At 55.6% G+C, this 26,001-nt stretch overlaps 1 protein-coding gene across 1 annotated transcript in view; it reads right to left on the bottom strand.

Moving 5' to 3' along the window:
* ATOH8 (atonal bHLH transcription factor 8) overlaps positions 1-23,188 on the bottom strand; it is a 43,613-nt gene extending 20,425 nt beyond the window's left edge. The window contains exons 1-2 of the mRNA XM_003420407.4: positions 22,064-23,188; positions 11,091-11,282 (exon numbers count right to left, since the gene is read on the bottom strand). Of these exons, the coding sequence (XP_003420455.3) occupies positions 11,091-11,282; positions 22,064-22,819 (948 nt within the window). The 5' untranslated portion in view covers positions 22,820-23,188. The remainder of the gene's footprint in view (positions 1-11,090; positions 11,283-22,063) is intronic.
* Positions 23,189-26,001: the final 2,813 nt, after the last annotated feature.

The following is a 26,001-nucleotide window of genomic DNA, read 5'->3' as shown; positions in this document are numbered from 1 at the left end:
TGTGATACGGGCAGTGAGGCCCTGAGGAGGAGGCTGGGTAGGGGTGGTCAGGGAGGGCTTCCAGGAAGAACTGAGCTTCCAGAATGAGCAAGAGTTAGCCAAGCAGACAGGGGAGAAGGGCATACCAGGCAGAAGGGACAGCATGAGCACAGAGGCCAAAAATAGCCCCTTTGGGCTAGGAGTTCCACGTAGCTGGAGTATAAACTGGGACGCTGGGCCTGACCAGCTGGAACCAGGTCACTGGAGGGAGAGGTGGTCAGGTGTTCTGTTAAGTGGTCTGTCTTCTACCTTGGCCTATGGGAAGCCCCTGGCGGGGGGAGGGGGCCAGGTGTTCTGTTAAGGGGTCCGTCCTCTACCCTGGCCTGTGGGAAGCCCCTTGGGTGGGGGGTGGGGGGAGTACTGAGCAAGGGTTCGAGGCAGTCAGGCCTGGCTTTCAGCAAGCTGTTGGGAAGGGCTCTCGTGGACACTGACCAAGCCAAATAAAAAAAAAAAAGGCAGCCCCCAAATGGCCAGAGGAACTGAACTCAGAGTGGGGACGGGAAGGCCTTAAAGGAGGGAAAGGCTCTCTACTTTGCCCTTTAGAAACATTTATGCTGAGGAGCCTACGGAAGGCAGGGTCCGTTGTTTCCAGTCTGCTGGGATGAGTAGGACAGGTAGGCAACAGCAGGCCTCTGGCCCCCTCTGGGCCTGCCCTCCACTGTGCCAGGTGCAGGGGCTCAAGGCTGGGTAGTTGGTGGGCCAGCCTGGTCACTCTGATGAGGGTATACAGCTCTGTCCTTCTGCTCGTGTCCTCTGGAACCCTCGGGAAGTCTGGGACCAGTGGCCACTCCTCCAGGCCCAGGTCCTCTCACCTCTGCCCCGGAAGGACAACTTCCCAGGCAAAGACATGGGAGGGAGGGCTGAGTTTGCAAAACAATCTCACACCCTTTATCCCAGGGATTCCCTAGACAGAGCCAGGAGGCAGGTTGGGCATTTTCCCGGTAGCTAAACGGGCTCCTTGAGGTTGAGACACTTGGCCAAGGCCACACAGCCACACAGCCCCTGGGGCAGTGCTGACGGACCCAGACACCTGCCCACAGCATCTGCAGCACCCCCCTCCTGGGGAGGACCCCACCAGCCAGCGCTGAGCCCTTCAGACGGCAAGATTAATGTGCCTTCCGTTGTGATAAACACAAATATTGGGTCCTTCCGGAGCTGCCATCTCGTCAACCAGGACTGGGAGGAAAACAGAGAAGAGGGCAGGAGGAAAGAGGCGCTGGGGCCGCCCAAAGTGCAGATGGAATGCAAAAGTGCCCTCCAGAGCCCCAGGTCCACGAGCAGTGAAGAGCTGGCCACCCACAGCAGCAATGACAGCCTTTTTCCATTGCCGGGCTGAGAGGCCGCCAGGGCTTTTGGGTCTGACGGGAAAGCAGGGATGTGGGTCATGGAAGGGGACGCGGGGGACTGGGAAGGGAAAGGGGAAGGCCCCAGCCCCTGCCCTGACCTGTAGTCACATCACCACCACCTGACGTGAGGGAAGCTGCCCCTCTCCCACTGCCCACCTAGCAGCCTGACCAAACACCTCCTCTGAGGCTCTGGAGGGGTGTGAGAAGGCAGGCAGGCCTTGCCCTTCTTCCCCTTTCTCCCCAGTGCTGGCCTCCAGTTGCCAGCCCTGTCCAGCCTACCACTGGCCTCGGACAGGCTGCCCAGTGCCGGCTCCCAGGAGGTGCCCAGATTCCAGGCAGACGTCTCCCAGAAGCCTCTGGCGGCCGCTGGTTCTTAAAAAAGGCTGCCTGTCATACTGCAGTCAGCTGAGGGGCCGGGCGCCGGGGTGTTTATTAATATGACTGTTCTCCAAACCGTCTCCCCCGGCTCTTTGATGAGCCGAAGGGGGTATCCACATTATCTTCCACCTCCCACCCTCCCTCTGCACGTATGCTGTTCACATGCTTCTGTCGCTGTTTATTCTGGGAGATGGGTATAACCACACTCTCTGCTGCCTGTGCTGGTTTATGACCATGGATCAGCCTGTGCCCTGGCCACACCGAGCCCTCCCAGACGCCCCCTTTCTCGCCTGTCCCCTCCAGCGGAGGTTTTATGAAAGCAGTCGTTCAACCATCTCCAATTTTAACAGCTTTGAGGGGGAAAAAAAAAGTTCTGCAGCGTCCAGGAGAACTAATTAGGGGGCCTTCAAGCACCTTCAAGGAAGAAAAAAGTCACAACTGGTGTAAGAAGAGGAAGAAACAACATTAAAAGAAAACAGGAGGGGAAAATAAAACCAGAGATAAAAAGTGAAGAGAAGGCAGCGGCGCCTGAACAACCAGAACCCTAGCCGCCAACTTTTACCGCGGCCAGCCCTGTTATTCATAAGCAAGTTTCCTCTCTCACAAAGGGCCTTTTGCACGGTTTTCCCCGCTCCTCCAAACCAGCTGCTCACACTGTTGTTCCTGAGTGATGATGAGGCTCTGAAAGGGTTTTTTGGGAACAGATGGCCAGGGGAGAGCCGGGGAATGTGCCAGCAGAGGGCCGGGCGGGCTGCCAAGGCCTGCGGTGACTGAGTGCTTGGGCTTCCAGCTCGCGTGCTTTCTCTGCCCTCTGCCCTCTGTGGCGCCAGCAGGCCTTCCCAGCGAGCGCTCGGAACATCTGGAGTCTGGGCCTGCCAGGAGGGGGGGCCGTGGTGGCCGGGCGGGGGACCCTCTGTTCCAGCGGAGCTCCCATGGACTCACCAACAGGCCCGCCTCACAGAACAGCTAATCAAAACCACAGCGCCCAAATGGGAACCAGGCGCACTCCCAGCTGCAGCCAGATGCTGCCAAGCGACTTAACCCGGTGTCAGGGCTTGCTGGTGGTGCAGCGCTGGGGGTGCCCCGAGCTGATGACACCCCCCCCAGCCACCCCACCCCCCACCACCGCCAGCCAGCTATTGGCTCCCTGCAGCTCCATGGAGCCTCCACGTGCTGCCACTGAGTGGCTTACATAAGGGCTGCTTGCTCCGGGCAAGGCTGTGCACCCCACATTGGCTGGGGGCCTCCCCAGGCTCAAGCCATTGTGCTGGGCAGTGGGTGAGCCCCGGGGAGCGGGTAGGCACAGGCTCTGGCATCCACAGGAGCTGGAGAGCTCAGAGTTTGAATCTGAAGAGACCAAGGCTGGATACTGAGCTCCAGCACTTCCTGGCCGCATGGCCTTGGGCAAGTTGTGCCCTTCTCTTGGCCTCAGTTTCCCCATCTGTGGAATGGGGGAAGTGGTCCTAACTTGTGGATTAATCTGATAATCGGTAGAGATAATGTAGGCAAGGTGTCTGGCACCCCGTGGGCACTCATAGCATGGTGGAGGCAATAGCTGCTGGTGGCCTCTTTACTGGCATTATTACCATAAGCAGCCAAATGGCATGCGTGTGCCTTGGTATGAATCAATGTACTTTAAAAGTCTAGGGGTTCCTGAGTTGGTTGCACTCAGGCCCCATTTTAAGGGTCTAGGACGAGGGGTTCAGGCTGAAATGCTGCAGAGGGAAGAGTCCCACCCAGAACTATTCATCATCTGCCTGTGGCTGGCCAGTCATCCTTGCACCAGGGCCACTGCCCTTTCCTGAGAGGTTCCTTCCTGGGGTTCCACGGTAAGCTGTTATCCTGCAGCTGTAAATTCGTGAGATTTACTTTCTGGCACTCAAGGAGAAAATGTCAGCCCTTTCTCACATGGGATCCTGTTTAACCCTCTCAGCAAGGCGGTGGGGAAGGAATATATGCCCCCACCTTATGGATGGGGAAACCAGGGATCAGAGAATTTATGTAACATGCCCAAGCTCACACAGCTAGGAAGTATCAGCACCCAGACTCCAACTCAGGTCTCCAATCCAAAGCTCTACACTTCACCTACTTCACAGTGTTGATGGGGGTCTCCCAGGCATACTCTCGTGTGCCTTAAAGCTTAATGACAGCACCACAGAGAGTCCAGAAGAACCATAGGCTTCTCCTGAATTGACCCCCCACCCTACACAGATAGTCTCTCTCCAGCGTCCTGGACCAAGGGTCACAGAGCCTCTGCTGAGGGTGTTCAGAGAGGATCTTGGCTCAAAGAGGTGCTCAAGGGGGGGTTCTCTGAAGGGTCTCTCTGCAAGGGTATCAGTTAGAGCATCAGAGGGACTGGCCATGTCTCCATGACTTTCTGAGCATGAATGGCTGGTTCTTCCTCACCGTGTCTGAGACCCTGAGTTGTCATTCTACGCTGACTGCTGGGAAGAAGGGTGGGTATCTGTGAGTGCTGTGAGGAGGGAAGTAATCTGACAAGGGAGAAAAGACGAAAGAGGGTGAGGAGAGAGTGAAAGGAGAAAGGAACTCAGCAGCTCCAGCCTCGATTCTACCTCGGGACCCCCAGCGGAACATCAGAGGCCAGCGTCCAGGGCAAGCCAGCTTTGAGTGCACCTGAGGGGCTCCCCAGCTAAGGATCCCTCCAGCCCAGCCTCTGCCGAACTTGTGGACTCATGGTGTCAAATGTGAGAGGAGAAACAGCAGCTGAGAGAACACTCTGTCAGAACAAACAGCTGGCGACAAACGTCTATGTAATTGGAATGCCTGGAAAAATAAATCGCCTCCGTTTTTGAGACTAGAAGGGAATTTGATGGTGGTTTCCCACCCAGCCACCCACTCCTCTTTTATCTCAGTGTAGGGGAACTCTACAGGCTTTGGAAGTAAATGGTATCTACCTCAGTGACTTGGCCCAGGGGACTCACCAGCCACACTTCCATTTGGGGCAGGACAGGGAGGCGGGCATCCCCTGCTTTCTGGCTAGGTGATCTCGGGCAAGCTCCTCGAGCTCTCTGGGCCTCCATTTCCTGATCTGTCCCAAGGGGCAATACTAGCACCCACCGGAGGGTTGCTGTGAGGACCGAGCCAGGAGAGACCGCGGACACACTCAGCATCACAGCTACCACACAATACATGTCCTATAAACGTTAGGTATTATCGGTACTCCTGGGGCGCATTGCACTGGGGTCCCCACAGTCTCTGTTAGAGACCTTTCCAATCAGAACAGCCCTCCAGGCCTTCAAATCGGTGTGAAATGCCTGTAACGGGCCCAGAGGAAGTGGGGGTAATACAAAACCCGTTAAAACAAACCTAATGCGGTCAAGTCGATTCCAACTCATAGCAACCCTGCAGGACAGAAGAGAACTGCCCCATAGGGTTTCCAAGGCTGTAATCTTTACGAAAGCAGGCTGCCACAGGAGCAGCTGGTGGATTTGGACCGCCAACCTTTTAGTTAGCAGCCGAGCACTTAACTACTGCACCACCAGGGCTCCTGGAGGGTAACACAGGGTCAGTTGTTCAGGCAGAAAGAGGGCCTGAAGTGAGGCAAGACCACAGCTTGGAAAGTCAGACTGAAAAGGGCCTTTGACTCCCAATAAGTGCTCACTTTACAGAAGTGGAGACCAGCCCCAGGGGCGACTATGTACCTGGTAGGTAGGGCCAAGGCCAGGGCAGTGCCTGCACACGGGGCTTGGGTCCAGCCAGGTGGGAGCTCTAGGACTCAGCTGCCTCTCACACTCCAGGGTTCCAAGAATAGGCCACAGAGGAGCAGGCGTCACTGGGTCCTTCCTGAGGCCCAGGATCAGCCTCCCCAAAGAAAGAGACCCTTCAGAGTACCCTCTGCTCTCACTGACCCCAGCTGCCCATTCAGAGCCTCCAGAACAAAACCAAATGTGTCGTCTTGGTTTGTGCCCAGCACTGAAGCTACGGAAGTCTGCACCCAAGACATCCTTCCAAAGAGCAGCCAGGCCACTTCGGACCTGTCATCACTGACAAAGTGTCCCCTCCCCAGAAGGCAGCAAGGGAACACACACCTGACTGCTGCACCCAGCTCAAATGCCTTCCCTGGCTCGGGATCATCCCCAGATGAGAACGGCCTCCCTGCCTGGCACACACCGTTACCTTCGCATGGCCCCTGGGGACCTCAGCTGCTGTCCAGACCTCCGGGACAGCGCCTAACCTGGTGCATTATAGTGGCCTTGTTTCCTGCTCCCAACCCAGGCCTGTGAGCAAGGCGACTCTGCCTTACTGGTTGTCTTACCACCAAAGCTTAAAGGACATCCTCAATAATATAACTAATATTATTACCATCATCGTTACTCAAAGGCTGAGAATCACCAGAAAGGGTACCCTGGAGTGTGCGACAGCGTCCTTTCCTATTCCTCAGGTCTGGCCAGGCCGGCCCAGCCCAGGTGTGGAGAAGCAGCTCGGCCACCACCGCCTCCCCCTCTTTCCCTCCCCCGCCCTCCTCCTCAGGAGCTCCCAGGAGTTGCTGCTTTAAAAACAGGAGCTGCGGAAATGTGGCTCAGAGCCAGGTGCTTAACGTGCATTATCTCCGGCTACAGGCCAGTCAGAACTGAACTCTCCAGGGCCCATCCCCGACTCCCACCTCCGCGCTCGCCTCTCTGCTGGGCGGCCTCCAACCCACCTCGTTGCATTACCAGGCCTTCCACACGGGGTTCCGAACCCTCAAAGTCACGTCCTGGGAGGCCCAGAGAGGGAGGACTCACCAGTGGAGGGGATAGGGGTTCCCCAGCCCCACCCCCCCGCAGGGAAGGGCTGAGATGAGAAAGAGGATGAGCCTGGGGTCTGGGGTGTGAACCAAATCCCTTTTAAATCCAATTTTTAATCTAGGGTCAGGTGGAACACAGCAGCTCTTCAGAACTGGAAGGGGTCTCAGAGGGTACTAAGTTCAATCTCACAAGGAGGTGTCCTGAACAAGGGTAGCCCAGTCTCTCGGGGACACAGTAACCCTGGAGACAGCCATCCCCATGTGGGACAGCTCAAATGGTCATTAATCCCACTGGTGATGCTACCTCCAGTTCCTCTCCCTTGGCATGGAGCCCTGAGGGCCACAAGCAGCTACAGCTGCTGGGGCAGACACCTGTCCACAGTCCCCACGGCCTTTACGTTCCAAACCGTTGTCCTCCAGCCTGCGGCCCTGCCCGACAGGCCCATCATCAGTTACTCCTTCAGCCTGAGGCCCTACAGCCCCAGTGAAAATGCACCCACAGTGGAGGGAACTATGAAGTTGTCCTCCACACACCTTGTGAATTAGCTTCCCAGACCACTGCTGGGTAAAGGAGTTGGGAAGCAAGTAGGCCCACGGGAGTCATCTCACGTTCCAGGGAAGAACAGCAAGGGACCCCCAGCAGCCCTGAGCTGCTTGGGAGAACGGAGTGCCTGAAGTCAGGGCAAGGGACGCTGTAGAGGAACTGCATGTCACCGTCATCCAGACCCAACCTGGGCTGAAGTCCCCCTCCCCGGGCCCTTTCCCAGTGATCCCCATGGGACAGCTGTGTCAGGCAGTTCAGGGTGGGGGCCCCAGGACTGCGTGTGAATCCAGACCCTGTGTGGTGGAGCCTGCACGCCGTAAATGCGCCTGCTGACCCAGAGAGGACAGAGCGACACCTGATGGGCAGGTCTGGGTTTTCACCACGCTTCCACCTCCCGTGTCTGCAGGGCTCTGGACATTCTCCCCTGCCCACTCGGGCCCCACACAGCCTGCAGCTTCTTATCAGCACCTGGTGGCTGCAGGCTTGTGTTAGGAGCAGGAATCCTTTGACTTGCTTCTCCTTTTTCTCACCTGACCACCCCTCGTTCCCAAACGCTCCAGACCAGGGAGTGTTCAGCTGCTGCTTGATGGCGGGGACCCTGTGGTGAACTGTTCTGTGCCTCCCCCTTATCTGGCACATAGTGGGCACTCGATGTTTACTGAATGAATGAAGACATGGAGAGAGAAGGGTATACCAAGGAGATCTCGAAGCCACCCTTCTCTGGCTAGGGGACCGCTGCAGTGGTCACATGTCCTACAGGGGCGAAGGTGAGAGATCACACAGAGTAGAGAGGGTGGGGAGGGAGAGGAGGCCTCTTGGGGTCTCTGGGCTCCCCTAGGACCCTACCTGGGTGCCAGAAAGTGGTGTGGCAGGGCTGAGCTCTATGGGCCAAGCACGTCCTCCGTCACTTCTCCCCATAAACACATACCAGGTGTGATTTACTGTTATACCTTTGCAAGCCTTTTCATAGAAACAGTCCCACAACTGAGGAAAAACTATTTGTTCGTCTAGCTGTCCTAAAGGGGTTGGTTCCCCAAAAGGACCTCGGTAAACGGAGCTGGTCCTCAGAGGCCCAGCTGGGAGGCCTGGAGAGGAGGAAGCTGAGCCAGTAAGGCTCCAACTGCAACTCACATGCCTGGATGCGTCCAAAGATGTGCCCAGCTGACAGGACATCTCAAGCCCCCAAGCAAAAGGGAAAGGTGAGGGGCCCCCAAGGAGGCCAACAAACACCCTCCCCTAGGGTTGCGGTCCCCTCCTTCTTGATTGTCCAGACAAACTATTGGGGAGGGGGCATTTCTGTAAAGGGCTTGAATTACAACCACCAGTCCCCAGGGGCAGACTCAGGGTCAACTGGTGCGTCCTGAGTTTTTTCTTATGGAAAATATGTCACTGTGGATATAATCTGAGTCTACACAACCATGAAGCGCATTAGGGCAAAGACAGACCGGACCCCACTTCCCACAGGCCCTTTGGGGCAACTGCACACCCTACTGCTGGAAGACAGGCTGGGGGTGTAAGCAGGAAGACAGGAAGTACCCCGCAGCCTTGTTGTGGCAGCAGTTCCAAATTCCAAAGAATTCTGGGCTGGGCAGGGGGTAGGGGGTTTAGGGGGACTGGAGGGGTGGTATCGAGAGGAAAGAGACATGTTCCTACCCTGGAACGCCCATCTGTACAACCCCCTCGCCCCAGCCAAGGCAACTTCACCAGTTAAGAAGGATGAACCTCAAGGTCAAGCACTCTAGGGGCTCATCACCCTGTGGGTGGACAAGGCAATGTGGGTGATGAGGACGAATGTGCACTGACGCTCTCTTTAACCCAGACACGCACTCCATGCTCTCAGGCAGGAATGCATTTAGTCCTCAAGGTGACCCGTCAGATGGGTGTTTCCACCATCCCCATTCTATAGAGGAGAAAACTGAGGCTCGAATAAGTTCAGAAATAGGTCCAAGATTGCACAGCTGGTAGGTGCTGAGCAGGGCTGAAGCCCAGGGCTGTTTTCTGCTGTTAACCACAACCTACCACCTCAGTCTCCCCACCTCTATAATGGGGAGGTTGGACCAGATGGTCTCTAAGGTGTCTCCCAGCGCACAAGATCTGATATGTTTTCAAGAGAAGCCAAAAGCTCATCTCTGGGTGCATCTTCGCCCCACCCTTCCTTCCTTCCTCATCTCCCAGGCCTCCAGCCCTCTCCCCAGTCCAGGACACTGCTCACTTCAAGAAACCAGGGGAGGAAAGGGACTTCATACTCCTGCCTTCAGTGGGTGAAGAGGAGGAGGTAAGGTCAGGGAAGGACATGGGTGAGGCCAACATGGAGAAAACGGTGTCTGCCCACCCTGCTCATCCACAGCTCCGCAACCAGCCGGAATGCCAGGGGAAGTTCACCGAGAGTTTACAGACCTCCTTTGTCACCGAGTGCCGCTTGGAGCCATCAATCACGCCCTTAATTTAACCGTGTCACTTCCCAGAGGAAAGCCTCCCCATGAACAGCCAGTGGGCTTCCTCTCTCACCCACTTGAGGAGGATTTCATCTAATTGGTCCAGGTTAAATCACTCCCAGGAACGCAAAGTGCAGTTATGCTGCAGCTGCCTGGAAATCCACGGAGGGCCACCCCAACTCGGGGCCCAGGGCCTCGGGGAAACCTGGAGAGCCCAGAGAGGGGCCTGCTTGACAGGGTACCCCAGGAGGAAAGTCAAGGTTAAGGCAGGGGCAGGCCAGGAAGGAAGGAGGAAATGGAAGAGTGGCTGCAGGATGCCCAGAGTCATTTCGGTCCCCATCCTCCCCACCCCTGGATGCTCAGGGGAGCCCTCCTGCCACCAGGGGAGCCAGGCGCCTCGCACCGCTTCTACCTTCCTCATCATGTAGACTGGGTCCTACCCACTGCCTCGCTCCACCCGGCCTCATGTGAACAGAGGCCCCAAGGGTTGGGATGAACCTTGCCCAGCACTGCCTGGCACTGACGCCTGACCAGAAATGCCAAAGCACAGGTCATCTGCAGAACCACAGCTGCACCCAACACCTTCCTTCCTCCCATATTTCCCCAAGCACACAAGGCTTTGCACAGGCTGTTCCCTCTGTCTTGGATATTGTTCCCTGCTTCATCTGCCTGGTGACCTCCTGGTTGTCCTGCTGATCCCAGCTCAAACACCACTTACCCTAAGATGCCCTTCCTTCCAAACTCCTCAGGCAGGGGAGTTCATCTGCCCCACCCTTGTCTACTTACAGGAGGGTCTCTCTGACCACCCTGGGAGCTGCCTGGGAGCCAGGACCACGTGTCTGTCATCTTTGTACCCCGCCCAGCTTGCTCAGCCACGGTTGGGGCTCAACAGGTCTCTCCAGAATGGATGAATGGACTTGTGAATATCACCCTGCCCTAATGCACAGGCTCAGATAGCCCACGGGCAAAGTCACACTCCCAGCACAAGCCAAAGGCCTCCTCTGGGCTGTCACCTGCTCAGGGGAGTCTCATCCCAACACGATATCTATCAGGGCACGTGGGAAATTCAGCCCCAGAACATGTAAGGCCAGAAAGGGCTACAGAGATTAAAAGAAAAAGAGAGAAAAAAAACAAAACAAAACATCACCATTGAGCCAGTTAGATTCTGACTCATGGCGACCCTATAAGACAGAGTAGAACTGTCCCGTAGAGTTCTAAGGCTGTAATCTCCACGGAAGCAGACTCCCACATCTTTCTCTCCACGGAGCAACTGGTGGGCTCGAACCACCAATCTTTCAGTTAGCAGCTGAGCGTTTAACCACTGTACCACCAAGGCTCCTTAGTTAAACCTTCCTCCTTTAAGTGAGGCCCAGAGACACTGGGCAACTTGCCCAAGGCCATCCAGCAGCCTGAGTCCCAGGAGTAGGGCCAGACCCATAATGCTATCTCAGGGGTGCCAGGAGCCCCGCAGCCCAGCAAGCCTCCAAGAGGCTGACCTCTGGCCCTTTTGGAATCCCATGCATGCATAGGGCACCCCAAGTTCCTGCCCCAGCCTCCCCTGTCCTCCCCTAGAGGCTGCTGCCCGAACAGCTGGCACCTACCTTGCGCTTCTTGGCGCGGCCCTCAGCCTGCAGGGTGCGGGTGCAGCGTTGCACACACTCAGAGAAGCTGAGGTTGCTGTGGTCGGCACTGTAGTCGAGGTCAGCCAGCCGTGCCAGGGACAAGATGTAGTTACAAGCGATCCTCAAGATGGCCAGTTTGGACAGCTTCTGCCCATATGAGTAGCACGGCACCTGGGGGTGGAGAAGGTGTCAGGAGGGGCTGCAGGTCCCCCTGCTGTGCACCTTGGCCAGGCAGGCGTGGGGCTGCTCGGGACAACTCTTGAACCTGTACCACCTGGTGGGGGAAGCTGGGCAGGAGAGGTGGCCTGGCCGAGGTATATCTAGGCCCTTGACCCTGCTTTTATTGCCTGTTCTAAGCACCCAATGATGTTACACACAGCGCTTAGGTCACGCACTCACAAATTCTTCCCATTTCACAGGGGGAGAAACTGAGGCTGGGCCTCGGCCCACAAGTCAGTCAGTGAACTTCTGCATGACAGCCCTGCTATCCATCCTCCCTGAAGGAGCTTCTCTCAGGGAAGAGACATTTTTTGAGCTCTGATGTTCCAGTCACTCCTTCAGGGATACTTGTTATACTCGACACCTTGGGGATCCAACAATGAACAGTAACTTGGTTCCTGCCTCAGAGTACTTAAACTCAAGAGTGATGCGACAATCCAATAATGGAGACAGGCACCCGGGGGCTCAGGGACATACAAGAAGGAAGGTCCCAGTGCTCAGCTGGAAGGACACAAATATGGTTGGCTTTCGTTTTCTTCCTTTTTTTTTTAATCCCCTTTCTATGCCCGCGGGACCTGAGGTGCTGCTGGACATACAATAAATGCATAATAAATACCTACAAACCCAACCAGACTTGACTTGTTTGTCAGAGACTCATCGCCAGCTGTTGTTGTGTGCCGTTGAGTCAGTTCTAACTCAGAGCGACCCTGTGTGGCAGAGCAGAATTGCCCCATCCGTAGGGTAATAAGATTAGGCTGTCATCTTTACAGGAGCAGATAACCAGGTCTTTCTCCCACAGAACCGCTGGGTAGGTCTGAACGACCAACCTTTCGGTTATCACCGAGCACCTAACCTTTGCACCACCAGGACTCCTTCATCACCAAACAGACCCTCGCTAACTGCACAGGGTTGTACAGGGTGAACAGACGGTCCCTCTGATTTTTTAACATTGTCCCCCGACGTTTTGCTGCATGAGCAAAAACCGACAAAGACTGACGCACACTTTTGAGCAGAGTTCCGTGTTGAGATGTGGAAACATGTCAACAAAATCGACCTGATAGGCGCTAACTGACAGATCCTTCTGCTGTTGCCATGCAAGTTCACCTCAGTGGCTGAGGTGGACACCTCTCACCCCTCCAACCAAGACCCCCACCGTCCCCATCTCTGAGCTCTTCCAGAATCTATGAGAAGCATCCAGACCACCAATATCTGGGACTGATTAACCCTTATCCCACTGAGGTGGGACCCACAGGGCACATCCATTCAGCAAATATTTAGCGAGCAGCTCCTCCCCCCATATGCAGGCACTGGTCGAGGCCTGTGTTTCACAATCAGGGGCAATTCTGTCCCTCCGGGGACGGTTAGCAACGTCTGGAGATGTTCTTGGTTGTCACCAGCAGGGATGCTGCTGAACATTCTACAGGTCACAGGACAGCCCTGCACCAATAATTATCTAGTCCCAGATGTCAGCTGTGCTGAGGCTGAGAAACCCTATTCCAGATGCTGGGATAAAGCAAGCACAGGACACTCACCTCCCATCAGGGACGCTAACTGCATCATCTACTCTGATCTCACTTGAAGCTATACTGTCCAGGAGCTTTCCTGCCCTCCCCCCACCCCCCGCCCCGTTCCTGTACTCTGAACCAGGCTGGCTGCCTGCCCAGCCCCCATTCTGGCTTTAGAACCCAGTTATCACTGCTCATTCAAGGTCAGTGTTCTCTCTAAGCCTTGGGGGGCCATGTCTGCAGAGCCAAGCACAGGCCTGCCCAGAATGAGCCCTCAAAAGGGTTTGTGAGTGAGGTAATGAACGAATGAGTGAATGAATGAGTGACCTCTCTCCATCTTCACTCAGTGGCTCCAGATGCACGTCGTATGGCATAGCACTGAAGTGCATGTACCTTTTGTCACCTGGGCTCAACTCCTGGCTCTGGCTGTTCCTAGTTATAACTTTGGGCAAGTGACATAATCTCTCTGAGCCTCTGTTTCCTCATCGTATTGATAAAAGGACTGACCTCACAGAGTGGTAAGGGTTAAATGAGATGACATATGCATTGCACAGAGGGAGGCCCAACAGCAGTCAGGGTATTTGTTACAGTCAGTGGTACAGAAGGCCCCCAAGGAGGGAATCCAGAGACAGTGAGAAGCATACTGGAGGCAGGACACAGTGCCTGCTATCCCTCCCCTCTCCTCTCCCACCCACCCCACGGCGGAGGGCAGGGGACCCCTGAGAATGGCAGCCCAGGCCAGAGGAAAGTTTGTTGTTGACTCACTGCCATCGAGTCAATTCCAACTCTTAGCAACCTAACAGGACTGAGTAGAACTGCCCCATAGGATTTCCAAAGCTATAATCTTTACAGAAGCAGGCTGCCACATCTTTCTCCCTCGGAGCAGCTGGTGGGTTCAAACCGCCAACCTTTTGGTTAGCAACCAAGCACTTGAAAGTTTGTTGTGAGTCTTTTTAAATTCTCCAGCAGCCAAGGAAGGAGTTCCTGAGTAGCACCAACAGTTAAGCGATGGGCTATTAACCAAACAGTTGTGGTCTGAACCCACCCAGGGGTGTCTCGGAAGAAAGGTCTGGCAATCTGTTTCTGAAAGGTCACAGCTGTGAAAACCTTATAGAGCAGTTCTACTCTGCACACATGGGGTCTCCATGAGTCGGGATCAACACGACAGCAACTAGTGTCCATGCGTGTGAATAGCTAAGGAATCATGCCTCACCTTAGCTAAGAAACCCAGGAAGTGGGGGGAGGAGGCGATGAGAGAAAGGCAGCCCTCCTTCGCCGCCCATGCACCGCCCCCTCCCATCTCACTCCCAGCCCTGGGCACAGCTCCAAACCCATCCAAGAAAAGCTGGCAGAACAATGCACTTTGCTTGTTCCCAACCACAGTCCAGAGAATCCTCTCCCGGCTCCATGCTGCTTTATCAGCCTGAACAAATAAACAAGGTCTGTGGGACAGAAAGGTTCCCGGTAGTCCTGGGGCAGGGGTGGGGGTCTCGGCCTTCTCCGAACCCAGCCTGATAGAGGCTTGGGGGCTGGGCACGGCTCAGTGACACAGGCTCCTAGCATTGTTTTCCCCAAGAGGAAAAGCTGGGAGATTCCCTTAAACACCCAGCTGTTTGAGCCCCTGGCCTGTAACAGCTGGGCTGCTCTGCCACTGGGAAGCAGGGATCTTGGGAGGGATCTGTCCACTGGGGTCCAGGGTCACTGGGAGACTACAGAGTAACAGATGAGGCCAAGGTCAAAGTGCCACGTCCTGGGCCAGTTTTGTCCCAATTATCACTTTGTCCCGTTGCATCTGTCACGATCCAGGCCTGACAACAAGAAAACCATCTACTGAACTCTTGTGGTATATCTGGCACCGTGATAGCTACTTATGGGGAATACTAACCCGTTTAAAAGTTTTCTGCCATCTGCAGATGAGGAAACCAATCACCAGCCAAGGCCTGGCTGGAGCCGGAAGCCTGTCAGACTGGCGCCCTAGGAAGGTACGTGGCCACCAGGCTCTCCTGGCCCCACCAGGTGTGGCCATACATTGGATGGGACACCAAGAGCACCCTCCAGGCAACCCACCTCTCTTCTCCCCTCCCCCGGAGACAGCTCTTCAGCTCACCTGGCCAACTCCAGGTCCTCCTGGTACTCTGCCCAGGATGTAGCTCCCTACCCTCCCACAGTCCAGCTCAGGGACACCCAGGCCTGGGCTGCTGCAGCAAAGTGGGAGTCTGGTGGCCCAGTTCTGGGAGGTTGGAGTAGAACAGAAAAAGCTGGCCTGAATTCCAGCCACTTATTGGCAGTGTGACTTCAGGCAAGTCCCTTCACCTCTCTGAGCCTCAGTTTCCTCATCTGGAGAGTGGGGATAACAGCGCCTGTGACCGTGGGCCCTGAGCCTTGAGGACTACATGCAGACTCGCCTGAGCCTGTGACCATGGGCCCTGACTACTGTTCCCCTTCCTCTTTCCAGGGAGCGGGACCAGGCCACCCCATGCAGCTGGTAGAGGACTGGGGGGTTTGAATACAATGTCTATATTCATCTTTTAAACAACTCTATGAGGTAGATATGGAATCTGCAGATGGCAGAAATGGTTAAGCACTCAACCACTAACTGAAGGTTGGCGGTTCAAATCCTCCCAGGGGCACTTCAGAAGAAAGGCCTGCTGATCTAATTCCTAAAGATCGGCCATTGAAAAGCCTATGGCACACAGTTCTACTCGGAAACACATGGGGTCGCCAGCAGTCAGAATCAACTCAGTGGCATCTGGTTTGGGTTTTTTTGCTCTTGTTTTTGTTGTTGTTGTTTTTAATAATTTTTATTGTGCTTTAAGTGAAAGTTTACAAATCAAGTCAGTCTCTCCCACAAAAACCCATATACACCTTGCTACACACTCCCATTTACTCTCCCCCTAATGAGACAGCCTGCTCTCTCCCTCCACTCTCTCTATTCGTGTCCATTTCGCCAGCTTCTAACCCCCTCCACCCTCTCATCCTTGTTGTTGTTTTTAATGAGGTAGAGATTATCACTTTCATTTTACAGATAAGCATTTGACACTTGGGGAGTGTAAGAACTTCCTGTGTCTCCCAGCTGGTGTGAGATGAGCTGGGTTTTGAAGTCATGGCTCAGCTGGGCTCTTCCCAATTAGCCATAAGGAACTAGTGGGGATTTGGATAAGTGTCTATAGCCTAAGGCATGTGTGGGGAGGTGGGCAGCCCACCCTTCTGAGCTACAGATGGAGGGTTCTGGACTGATGATCCCAGAGACACCCAGCCTTTGTGAGCTTACCTCTTTGAGCATCAACAGTAAGACCCAGAGCCCAGGATCCCCTACCTGGCCTACAGGGGCTCCACAGCCCTCCACTGCTCAACCTGGTCAGAGGACACAGCGCCAAGGAGGATGCAGGGCAGCCTGGCTCCAGCTCTCGACAGGCTGCTGAACTCTCAGGAAAATGAAAGGAATTTCCCCATCCTTACTGATGGAATTTCTGAGCTTCAGAGACGCAGCTTCTGTGCTTTTCTCAAGGCCCCATATGCCCCTAAAACATTCCATCCCACCCACCCCAAGCTGGGCCTTCTCTCCAGTCCAGCAAGCAAGAAAAAGTGGGAAGGACATTGGACTGGCAATCCGAGGGCCTGCTCTACCCCGGCCACCCACGTGGCCTTAGGCAGGTCACTAAGCTTACAGGGACTCATATCCTCATCAATAACATGAGTGTCAGGGTACCTGCGACTCAAAATGGCATCACAGTGCCAAATGTGGGAAAGCACCATAGAGAAACAAAATCAAGAACCCACCAGTGAACAACCTGCAATACACAGATGACGCAACATGGCTCACTGAAAGTGAAGAGGACTTGAAGGACTTACCGATGAAGATCAAAGACTACAGCTTTCAGTATGGATTACGCCTCAACATAAAGAACACAAAAATCCTCACAACTGGACCAATAAGCAACATCATGATAAACGGAGAAAAGATAGAAGCTGTCAAGGCTTTCATTTTACTTGGATCCACAATCAACGCCCATGAACACAGCAGTCAAGAAAACAAATGACATTATTACATTGGGCAAATCTGCTGCAAAAGCAAAGACCTCACTTTGAGGACTAAGGTGCACCTGACCCAAGCCATGGTATTTTCTGTTGCCTCATATGCATGTGAAAGCAGTGAACAAGGAAGACTGAAGAAGAATTGATGCCTTTGAATTATGGTGTTGGTGAAGAATATTGAATATACCACGAACTGCCAGAAGAACAAACAAATCTGTCTTGGAAGAAGTACAGCCAGAATGCTTCTTAGAAGTGAGGATGGTGAGACTTCATGTCACATACTTTGGTCATGTTATCAGGAGGGACCAGTCCCTGGAGAAGGACATCATGCTTGGTAAAGTAGAAGGTCAGTGAAAAAGAAGACCCTCAAAGAGATGGATTGATACAGTGCCTGCAACAATGAGCTTAAACATAACTATTGTGAGGATGGTGCAGGACAGGGCAGTGTTTTGTTCTGTTGTGCATTGGGTCACTGTGAATTGGAACCGACTCGATGGCACCTAAAAACAACAACCAGCAAACACAGGAAAGGCCTGGAAGCCCTCTGCCCGGCTGTCTCTGTGCCAAATCCTGCCCACCCTTCACACCTAGCCCGAGACCCTGGGCCCACAGTGCCAGCATCAGTCTGTCCACTGCACACAGCTCAGCACTTGATTCCGTCTGAAACTATTCTCTAATCGTTTCGTATTAGTGAGACTTGCATTCCCCGGCAAAGCTACTCTATACGGAGCTGTTCAAGATCCCTGTCCAGTTTATTTAAGTGGGTCCTTTAAAATTTTAACCTTCTAAACAGCTACGAGGCTGGACCCTGGGAACCTGGGTCTTACTGGTTAAGGGCCCTGGCCCCAGGGCCAGACAGACCTGAGTGCAAAGGTCCTGAGCACTCTGTGACCTTGAGCAATTTGTTTAACCTCCCTATATACTTTGTTGTCTATAAAATGGGAAGGTAGCTTGACAGGTACAAAACAACAGACCCAGGTTAGGCACTGTGCCCCATGCATAAGGCTCAACAGCAGCCTCCCTGAGTGACTGTGAGCATGGGGGGCAGAACAGAGGCCTCTGTCAGCCTCGCCCACCTGGAGGGGCCTCAACGCAAGCAGGCCTGTTCCCTGCCCCCTAAGGGTTAGTGCACAGGCTGCTCTCGGGTGGTCTGTGGTCCTCTGACACCCTGTGGGATCTGAGAGTGAGCGAGGTGCTGGGCTGGGATGCCATCCCCATGCTCCCTCCTAGGCCACCCTGAGTTCACTCAGTGATGACCTTCTGGGAGACTCCAGGGGAGGGAGAGGAGGGGGCGGGGCCTGGGCCCTATTTGCTTGTTGCAGTCATCAGGAGAGGCATCTCAGCAGATCCTGAGGGCTCCTGGCTGCCTGCCTCAGGGCTCTGCCTGCCAATGCTGCCATTCCCCCGTCAGCACTGAGTGACAGGGCTTCACACGGTGCAGGCAGAGAGGAAATCCACACGCCAGATGCCCCAAGAGTGGGCACAGCCTGTGAGCCAGAAAGTCCTGCCAGGAGGCCCAGGCCCATAGCACCACAAGCCTTTCCCTCTGACCCTTCCCACCTGGAGACTGAGCTGCCCCGCACGTGGGCCAGGCCCAGCTGTGCACACATGGCCTTCGTATGAGGCCAGAGGGGAAGGCTCTTGTGCAGCTGGGCTGGCGGCTCATGCTGCGGACAGACCATCTGCCCTGCACACCCCCCACCCCTAGCCTCTCCCACACCTGCACCTCTGCCCTGCAGCCATTCAGCTCACTCTCCTGGTTGTAGGGACAGTAGGTTATGGGGCAGCTCTGACAGAACAGGGGCCAGTCTGCCTCCCTTGCGCTGAGGATGGACACCTCTAGGGCATGGAATGGGTGGAGGAGCAGAGCTGTGGAGCCTGGCTCACACCTAGCTCTGACAGTGACAGCAGCACCCAGCTGCGCAGGTTGTGATCCTGCTGCGCCATTGCTCTTGAGTCCCGTGAGTGGCACACGGACCTGCAAGGCCACTGCCTTAGCTGAAGGCTGCCAGGCTGCGACCAATTTACATAAGCTCTCTGAACCTCAGTTTCACCACCTGTAAAATGGTGGAGAGATGGTAACAGTGTCTATTTCATTATCTGAACTAATATGTGTAATGTGCTTAGCACAGTGCCTGACACGAAGTAGTAAAAAGAAAAGTAAGCATCTAATAAATGGTCATCTCTATAGTATGATTTAAATTACTAAAGAATTCTTATTTCTGCATCTGTTGAGAGCTTGCCCAGCCCTGAGGGTATTGTAGATGCTTAAGAAATGTTCTTTCCTCTTAGAGCTCCTGTTCCTTTCCTCATTTGCTTTTTGCAAAGAAGTGTGTATGAGGCAAGCAGTGTCGCCACTTTACAGCTGGGGCCCAGAGAGGGGAAGGGACTTGGCCATGGCCACACAGAAAACGTGCAGCAGAAGCATGACTCCACCCGGCCTCCCATCTCCCGCCACAGGAATCTGTCCACTGTCCCAGGAAGCTGCTCAGGGAGACAAAGCCCCAGGCCAGCACCACAATCCAGAGTTGAACTCCATGCCCTGTCAGCCAAGCCCATTTCAGGCAGTCAGGTCTAAGCCTAGATCACTGAGCTACAGCCTGTGGAACCTGTGCATTGTACAGGTGGGGAAACTGAGGCCCAAAGGAGGAAGAAGCTCCTCCAGGAACACGGGATAGGGTGGATGGGTGGAGACATGGTGGGTGGCCCCAGCCCCTGGCTGTGTGGTCAGAGGGGCCCTGGCTGCATTTCCTTCCTTCCCAGGCAGGTGCTCACTGTGGCCTAGCAGCGCTTTTGGGGAAGGGACACAACGGTTTTGGCAAAAGGAGAACAAGCAGGGGCAGGCGCTTCTGTGAGCATGTGTGTGTGCACAGGTGTGTGTGCACAGGTATGTGTGTGCATATGTGTGCACAGGTTTGTGTGTGCATGCACAGGCGTGTGTGTGCGAGCACAGGTGTATGTGCGCACAAGTGTGTGTGTGTGCAGGTGTGTATGTGTGCATGTGTGTGCCTGCACCAGCATGCACATACACCTTCTCCCTGAGAGGGCTTGGTTTTGCCTTCTGCTTAGACACGCTGGACCCACCCCTTCCACACAGAACTTCCCTATCAAAGGGTGGAATTGAAAGGAGGCCAGGATTAATAATCTCAACCTGCAGCACCTGCCAAGTGTGCGCCCAGCCTCTGATTGCTAACAAACGCCACAGGTCAGGGAGCCACGATGCTGATAGAGGCAGCGTTGTGGGAAGCATTTGGCCGGGCAGGCTTTCCAGAAACTGCCGTCATCTTCCCTAACCCCCTAGGTGATCTTGGACAAGTCCCCTGCCTTCTCCAAGCCTCAGTTTTCCATTCCATACAATGGGCTAATCCAATCCTGGCAGAGATGTTGTTAGTATCAAATAGGATGAAATTTATTATAGGAAGAAGTAAAAGCCACCAGACAAATGAGATGCAGTGGAGCACTCAGAGACCTTGACCAGTCTCTCTCTCTCAGTGGGAGCTGAAAGAGGCAGCTGGAGGGACAGAAAGAGCCCTGAACCGGCAGTCAAAAGGCCTAGGCGCCAGCCCTGCCCTGTCCCTCACTCTGCCCTGCCACTAACCAGCCAGGAGGCTCTGGGCATGTGGCCTCTCCAATCGGGGAGGGGTTTCCCTGACTGCAAGGTGAGCAGGTGGGCGGGCATCTCTCTGCCGTTCTGTCACCCCTCCTGCAGGCAACTTCGTGGCCAGGCTTCCTGCAGGTTAGCCCTCCCCCTCCCCCACCCACCCTGCCCCAGGGCATTCAAACACAGTTCAGGGGGGGACTGCCTGCTCTACTGGGCCCAGTGCCCAGGTGCTGGCTGGTGTGTCTGCGGGCAGTTTCCCAATCTGGTGTGTGCCTGACCCTACCACCCAGCCTTACTAACCAAACATCTCACCTAAACCCAGCCAGACACATGGGCTGGAAAGTCAAAGGGCTTCCTTCCCCAAGGGTTCAATTCCCTCCCATGAATTGCCACAGGCACCATTTCCCGCCCCTCCTCCAGGGGAGGAGGACAGTGTGGTCCAAAAAGAAGGCCACATTTTCTTAAATGCTTTGTTGTTGGCTAAAGCCTAGAGACGTTGAGTAACTTTTCTGGAGTCACACAGCAGCCAGCTTCAGAGCATGGAAAAAGAACCTGACTCCTCAAACCAGTCACACCCACTCTAACCTTCCCCAGGCCCTGTTTGGGGTGGGAATGGAAACCACGTACCATCTGCTCCCTAGATCTGTCTCCCTTGTTGCTGAGAAAACGTAAAGCTGGAACCAGCGGGCCATGCCCACCTTTTTTACAGTGGAATTGTGAACTGCCCCTGGCCCAGCATGGGTAATTCTTAGGCAAGGATTATTGCCCCAGCCGGGCAGAGGGACACTGTTGCTGTCACCAGGCCCAAACTGAGAAGGCCTGGCTCACCCTAGATCTAGACTCTGAAAATCCCCAGAGGAACCCCCAACTGCCTAGTGCTCTCAGCTGCTAGGCCCCTTTCACCAAGGGTAAGGGGCAGTGATGGGAGGGAAGACTCCACCAGCCAGTCCCTGACGCTGCCCTGCGGAGGAGGAGCAGGCTTAAAGACGCCAGAGGGAGAGGTGCAGAGCCCAGAAGCGACCTGAGGGTATGCCTCTGCTGGAAACTGGGGGCTGAAGAGGGGTTCCTCAAGACTGCAGGAACCTTATATTCTCGCAACCCCAGGACACCCTCTCCTCAGCCTTCCGGGCCTCGCCACCACCAGGCCGAACAGACCCGGACACCAGACCAAAAGTGGAGGTGAGGGGTCGTCCCCTTCCTTCCCAGCCTGAGACATTCCCACATTCCCCCTCTCCACTCTCCACCGCGCCCACGGGTCTCCGAGAGACAAATTCTCGCTGCCATAAAAATGAACTATGAGGGCTGAAGTCAAACGCACAGTCAGGGTCACTCCGGTGGGGGGCGAGGCGAGCCCGGGGGCAGAGATCTCAAACCCTCATGCTCTCTTTGCAAACTTAAATGCGTACCAACGCTGTAGCAAAGGTCACTGCCCCAGGATTGCCCAAACCTGCCTGGGCTCTGGAGACCAGCCAGGTGAAGACAGCTTGCCTTTAACACACACCTCCATCCACCCCATAATTCCCGGCCACTCACCCACCCACTCCAGAAATCTTCCCTTGGCTCAGTGAGGGTGTGCGGCAGGGAGCGCGTACCTGCTTCCTGAGCGCCTCGAAGGCTGCGCTGATGGTGTGCACCCGCGTCCGCTCCCTGGCGTTCGCCAGGAGCCTCCTGGTCTGCTGCAGGGCTTTGATCTCGGAGGAGGCTGCAGTCGCTTCGCCTGGCCGTTTCCTAGGCGACGCAGAGGAATCCGGGTGGTTATTGTAAATTACGTGTGAAATTGACGAGTAGGAACTTTCCCCGGGGCGCGTCGGGGGCGCCGGGCGCACAGAGGACGCTGGGGGCACTGGAGGCGCAGGGCGCGCGGGCGGCGCGCACAGCAAGATGCGGGGACGCAGACCCTGCTCCCGACAAGACTGTGTCTCGGGAGCCCCTGATGTCTGGCCCTGGGGCGCTGGAGGCGGCGGCGGCGGCGGCGGCGGCGGCGGCGGCGTGGGGAGTCCCGGCCCCACTGCGCCCAGGGCGAAGCCTCGTTTCCGCGCGTCCAAGACCTCAGGCACCCGGACGCCCCCGCGTTCCCCGGCTGTGTCCGCTCCCCCACCTGGGAGGACGGCCGGCGCCACCGGGGCTGGCACCCGGGCCAGGGCCGGCTGTAGCCGCTGGGTCCTGTCCCGCAGCCCGTTGGCGGCGGCGCCGGGCTCCGGCGCTTCCAAGTCCAGTCGAAAAGTTTTATAGCCGTTCGCGCGCCGCGCCGGCTCTTTGCCTTTCCTCTTGAGCTTCTTGAGGCCGTTCAGCTCCTTCACGCACACGGTCTTCCACGGCCCGTCCTCGAGGACCGGGATGTGCTTCATGGCGTGGGCAGCGTGCGCGGCAGGGCCGTGGGACTGGCGGGACGCGCGGCCGCAGCGCTGGCTCTGCACGCCGGTGCGGGCTCTGCCGGCCGCCGCGCTCAGCGCCGCTCAGTCTCTGGCTCTCCCCGCGCTCCCTCCCTCCTCCCTCTCCCTTTCTCCCCCACGCCCGGGGCAGCTGCACCGCCGGCTCCCCGAAGCCGCCGGGCTGTCCGTTCTCGAAGCGCTCAGAGTGTCATCTGAAGTCGCTGCCGCGTTGCCAGCATTTCTGGAGAACGCCCGCTGCGCTCCATCTGTGTTTGTTTAGCCTCAGTTTACACAGAAGCCCAGTTCGCGAGATCAGTCAGCGCCGCCGCCCGGAGAGGAGGCAGCTCCCGCCGCCGCCGACTCCCTAGCCCCGGCCGCCCGAGCCGCGAGCGCCTTTAAAGAAACAGGAAGCATTTTTCAAAACAGCTGGGCCGCCGGCCGCCTCCTTTGTCCGCGTCCTCTCTACCACCCCCACCCCCATCTCTCCTTCCCAGAACCTGCCTCCCCTCTCTCTCTCCCTCCCTACCCCCTACTCAAGTGATGGCCCTTCTGTCTCCCCAGAGGACAGAGGGCTCGCTGCACCGCCGCCCCGAGCACGTGGCTTGTGGGCGCTTCGACCCTTCCCCAGATCAGGACTGAGCTTCACCCGGCCTTGCTGGCCTCTCGGTTGTTTGCAGCAGCGTCGACCTTCTCCACCCAGCACCTTTCTGTCCACCCTTCCACCCCGGGACGGCAATTTCTCCTGGGGAGTCGGCGGGGAAGGGCAGGGCTCACGGAGCTGCCCGGTGACCCTCACCCCCATGGCGCGGCAACGTCGTCCACTGTCTCCTTGTTGGGGCGGGGAGGCCAGGAGTAGGAGAGGGCTCAAGCGATAGGGAAACTGCCGCTTCTCCAAAGTCACACGGCGAGTCAGAGGCGGCAGCGGAGGGTGGAAGCCATGGATTCAGACAGACCTAGCATCTGTGCGAATCCAGAGTCACCCCACCCCTGGCACCCAGTTAAGCCCGGATTTACCGTCTGTGAAATGAGAAATGTGGAGAACATCACGGCCTAAGACACCGAGTTGCTGCGAGGAGTAAAAGAGAAAGTCCCAGGCATACAGAAGATGCTAGTCACATGGAAGCTATGATTGTTAAAAAGGGACAGCAGAATAGCCCCAGAGGCAGATTTCCTGGTTCAAATCCCAGTCCGGCAATTACTGAGTGACCCTGGACAAGTTGCCTAACCGCTCTGTCCCTCCCTTTCCTCCTGTGTAAAATGGGAGCAATGACTGTACCCTCCTACTGAGGTTGTGACAATTAAATGAATGTGTAAGTGCAAAGCACTCAGAACAGTGCCTGGCACGAAGTGAAAGCTTTGCAGGAGCCCACTGTTAATGGCAAGGGGCAAAAGTTGAGCCCCCTGGGCAGAATCCAACCCCTTTTCCATCCCACTCAAGACTCTGGAAAGAAGTCAAGCTAGTAGACCCTCCCCCATCCTCACTGGAAGCCCACCTCCCCACTGCTACCTACTGTCTGAGAACCAGCACATGGATTCACTCCTTGCTGGTCCTTTCTCTGTGGCAGGTCCTCTGTAAGGTGGGCCGTGGCTGCTGAAAGTCCAGAAGGCGGGTTTGAGAGGAGATATGAACCTATGAACCTACTCTTGGGCTGCAGCCTCTGCAGTCACTGGGCTCTTCATCTGCCTGGTTTCAGTCCTGCCCTCCCCAGACCTGCCAGATGTTGTGGGGGTTTCCTGTGAAAACGCAGGGACTCAGCACCTCCCAGACCACTGCTGACGTTGGAGTGACCTCCCTCCTCCAGGGGAAAAGGCCCAGGTAGAGGCAAACGGCTTGGTGATCTGCAACACACAGGGTCCTAGGGGCTGGGCTGGGGGTCTGGGTAGAAGGTTGAGGGGCAGGCGCATGGAGCTGGGGCTCGACGCCCGGACTGGGCGCTGACTTTCAACCATTGAGCCCCCTGACAATGAGTAAGACATTTCATCTCACCTGGGCTCTGTTTTCTCATCTATCCTTCGGGATAATACTTCTGTCCAGCCAATCGTTCATGGTACTCAGGAAAGTAAAAAGACATCATGGATGTGAAAGGACTTGGACATAAGCCTTTGAGTGTACACTCACACACCTGTGTTTACATATGGACACACATACTTAACAAAAAAAACGAAACCCGTTGCTGTTGAGTCGATTCCAACTCATAGCAATCCTATAGGACAAAGCGCAACTGCCCCATAGGGTTTCCAAGGCTGTAAATCTTTGTGAAGGCAGACTGCCACATCTTTCTCCCACGGTGAATTTGAACCACTGACCTTTCAGTTAGCAGCTGAGCACTTAACCACCGCACCACCAGGGCTCCTACGCACACTTAGGCATGCAGTTTTATGACTATAGTAAATGCTGAGCCTCGTTTTTCTCACTAAGATGGGCTCCAGCATCATAAATCATGTGCTTCCCAAAACAGCCCCTCCCCTGGACACCCAGCATCTTCCTGTACCTGATCTCTGTCCTGAAGACCAAGGGCGTGCCCCCAGAGAGAAACCCTCATTTCCCTGTGGGGAAATAGTGTACTGGCCTTGCTTACGGGTCCCTCTGTAGAGCATGTTCTTACTCACCTTTTGATAACCTGCTCCAGTGTCCCCCCCTCCTGATTCCCACAGCCTTGACTGCAGACCTGTCAGTCCCCCTGGATCAGTGAGTTCCAGAAAGACCAGCTGTTCACTTCTTCACTGTCTCCAAGAGCCTGGGCACTGAGTTGGTACCCAGGAAACATTTGCTGAAGGACAGCCAGCTCTTATGTCTTTTACATTCCTGTCTGGAGACCCAGAGCTTAAGCAAAGACTAAGACCCCAGATTGATCCGCCTTTAGGGGATCCAGCCAGTCAGTGGCAGTGGTGGCGGAAAAAGCCAGCTCCCCCTCCCCTGGACTGCTAAGGTATTCTCTGAGCCTATTTCCTCTTCTGTAAAATGGACCTTATGGTGTGCCTCCTGGGGCTGGTGTGAGGGTTAAAGGAGGCTGCGTGTGCAGCATTTAGCATGACACCTGCAGAAAAGTAAATGGTGACTTTAGGTATCCTGGTTGGTGCAACTGCCCAGGCCCCTCCAGACTCATGGTGCAGGTGCAGGCTGGGGCACCCATGGCTAGTAGAGGTGTGTGAGGACG

This window comes from Loxodonta africana, chromosome 15 (genome assembly GCF_030014295.1).
Source record: "Loxodonta africana isolate mLoxAfr1 chromosome 15, mLoxAfr1.hap2, whole genome shotgun sequence".
Lineage (NCBI taxonomy): Eukaryota > Metazoa > Chordata > Mammalia > Proboscidea > Elephantidae > Loxodonta > Loxodonta africana.
The sequence above is the reverse complement of the archived record's forward strand: the minus strand, read 5'-3'. Positions and strand labels throughout refer to the sequence as shown.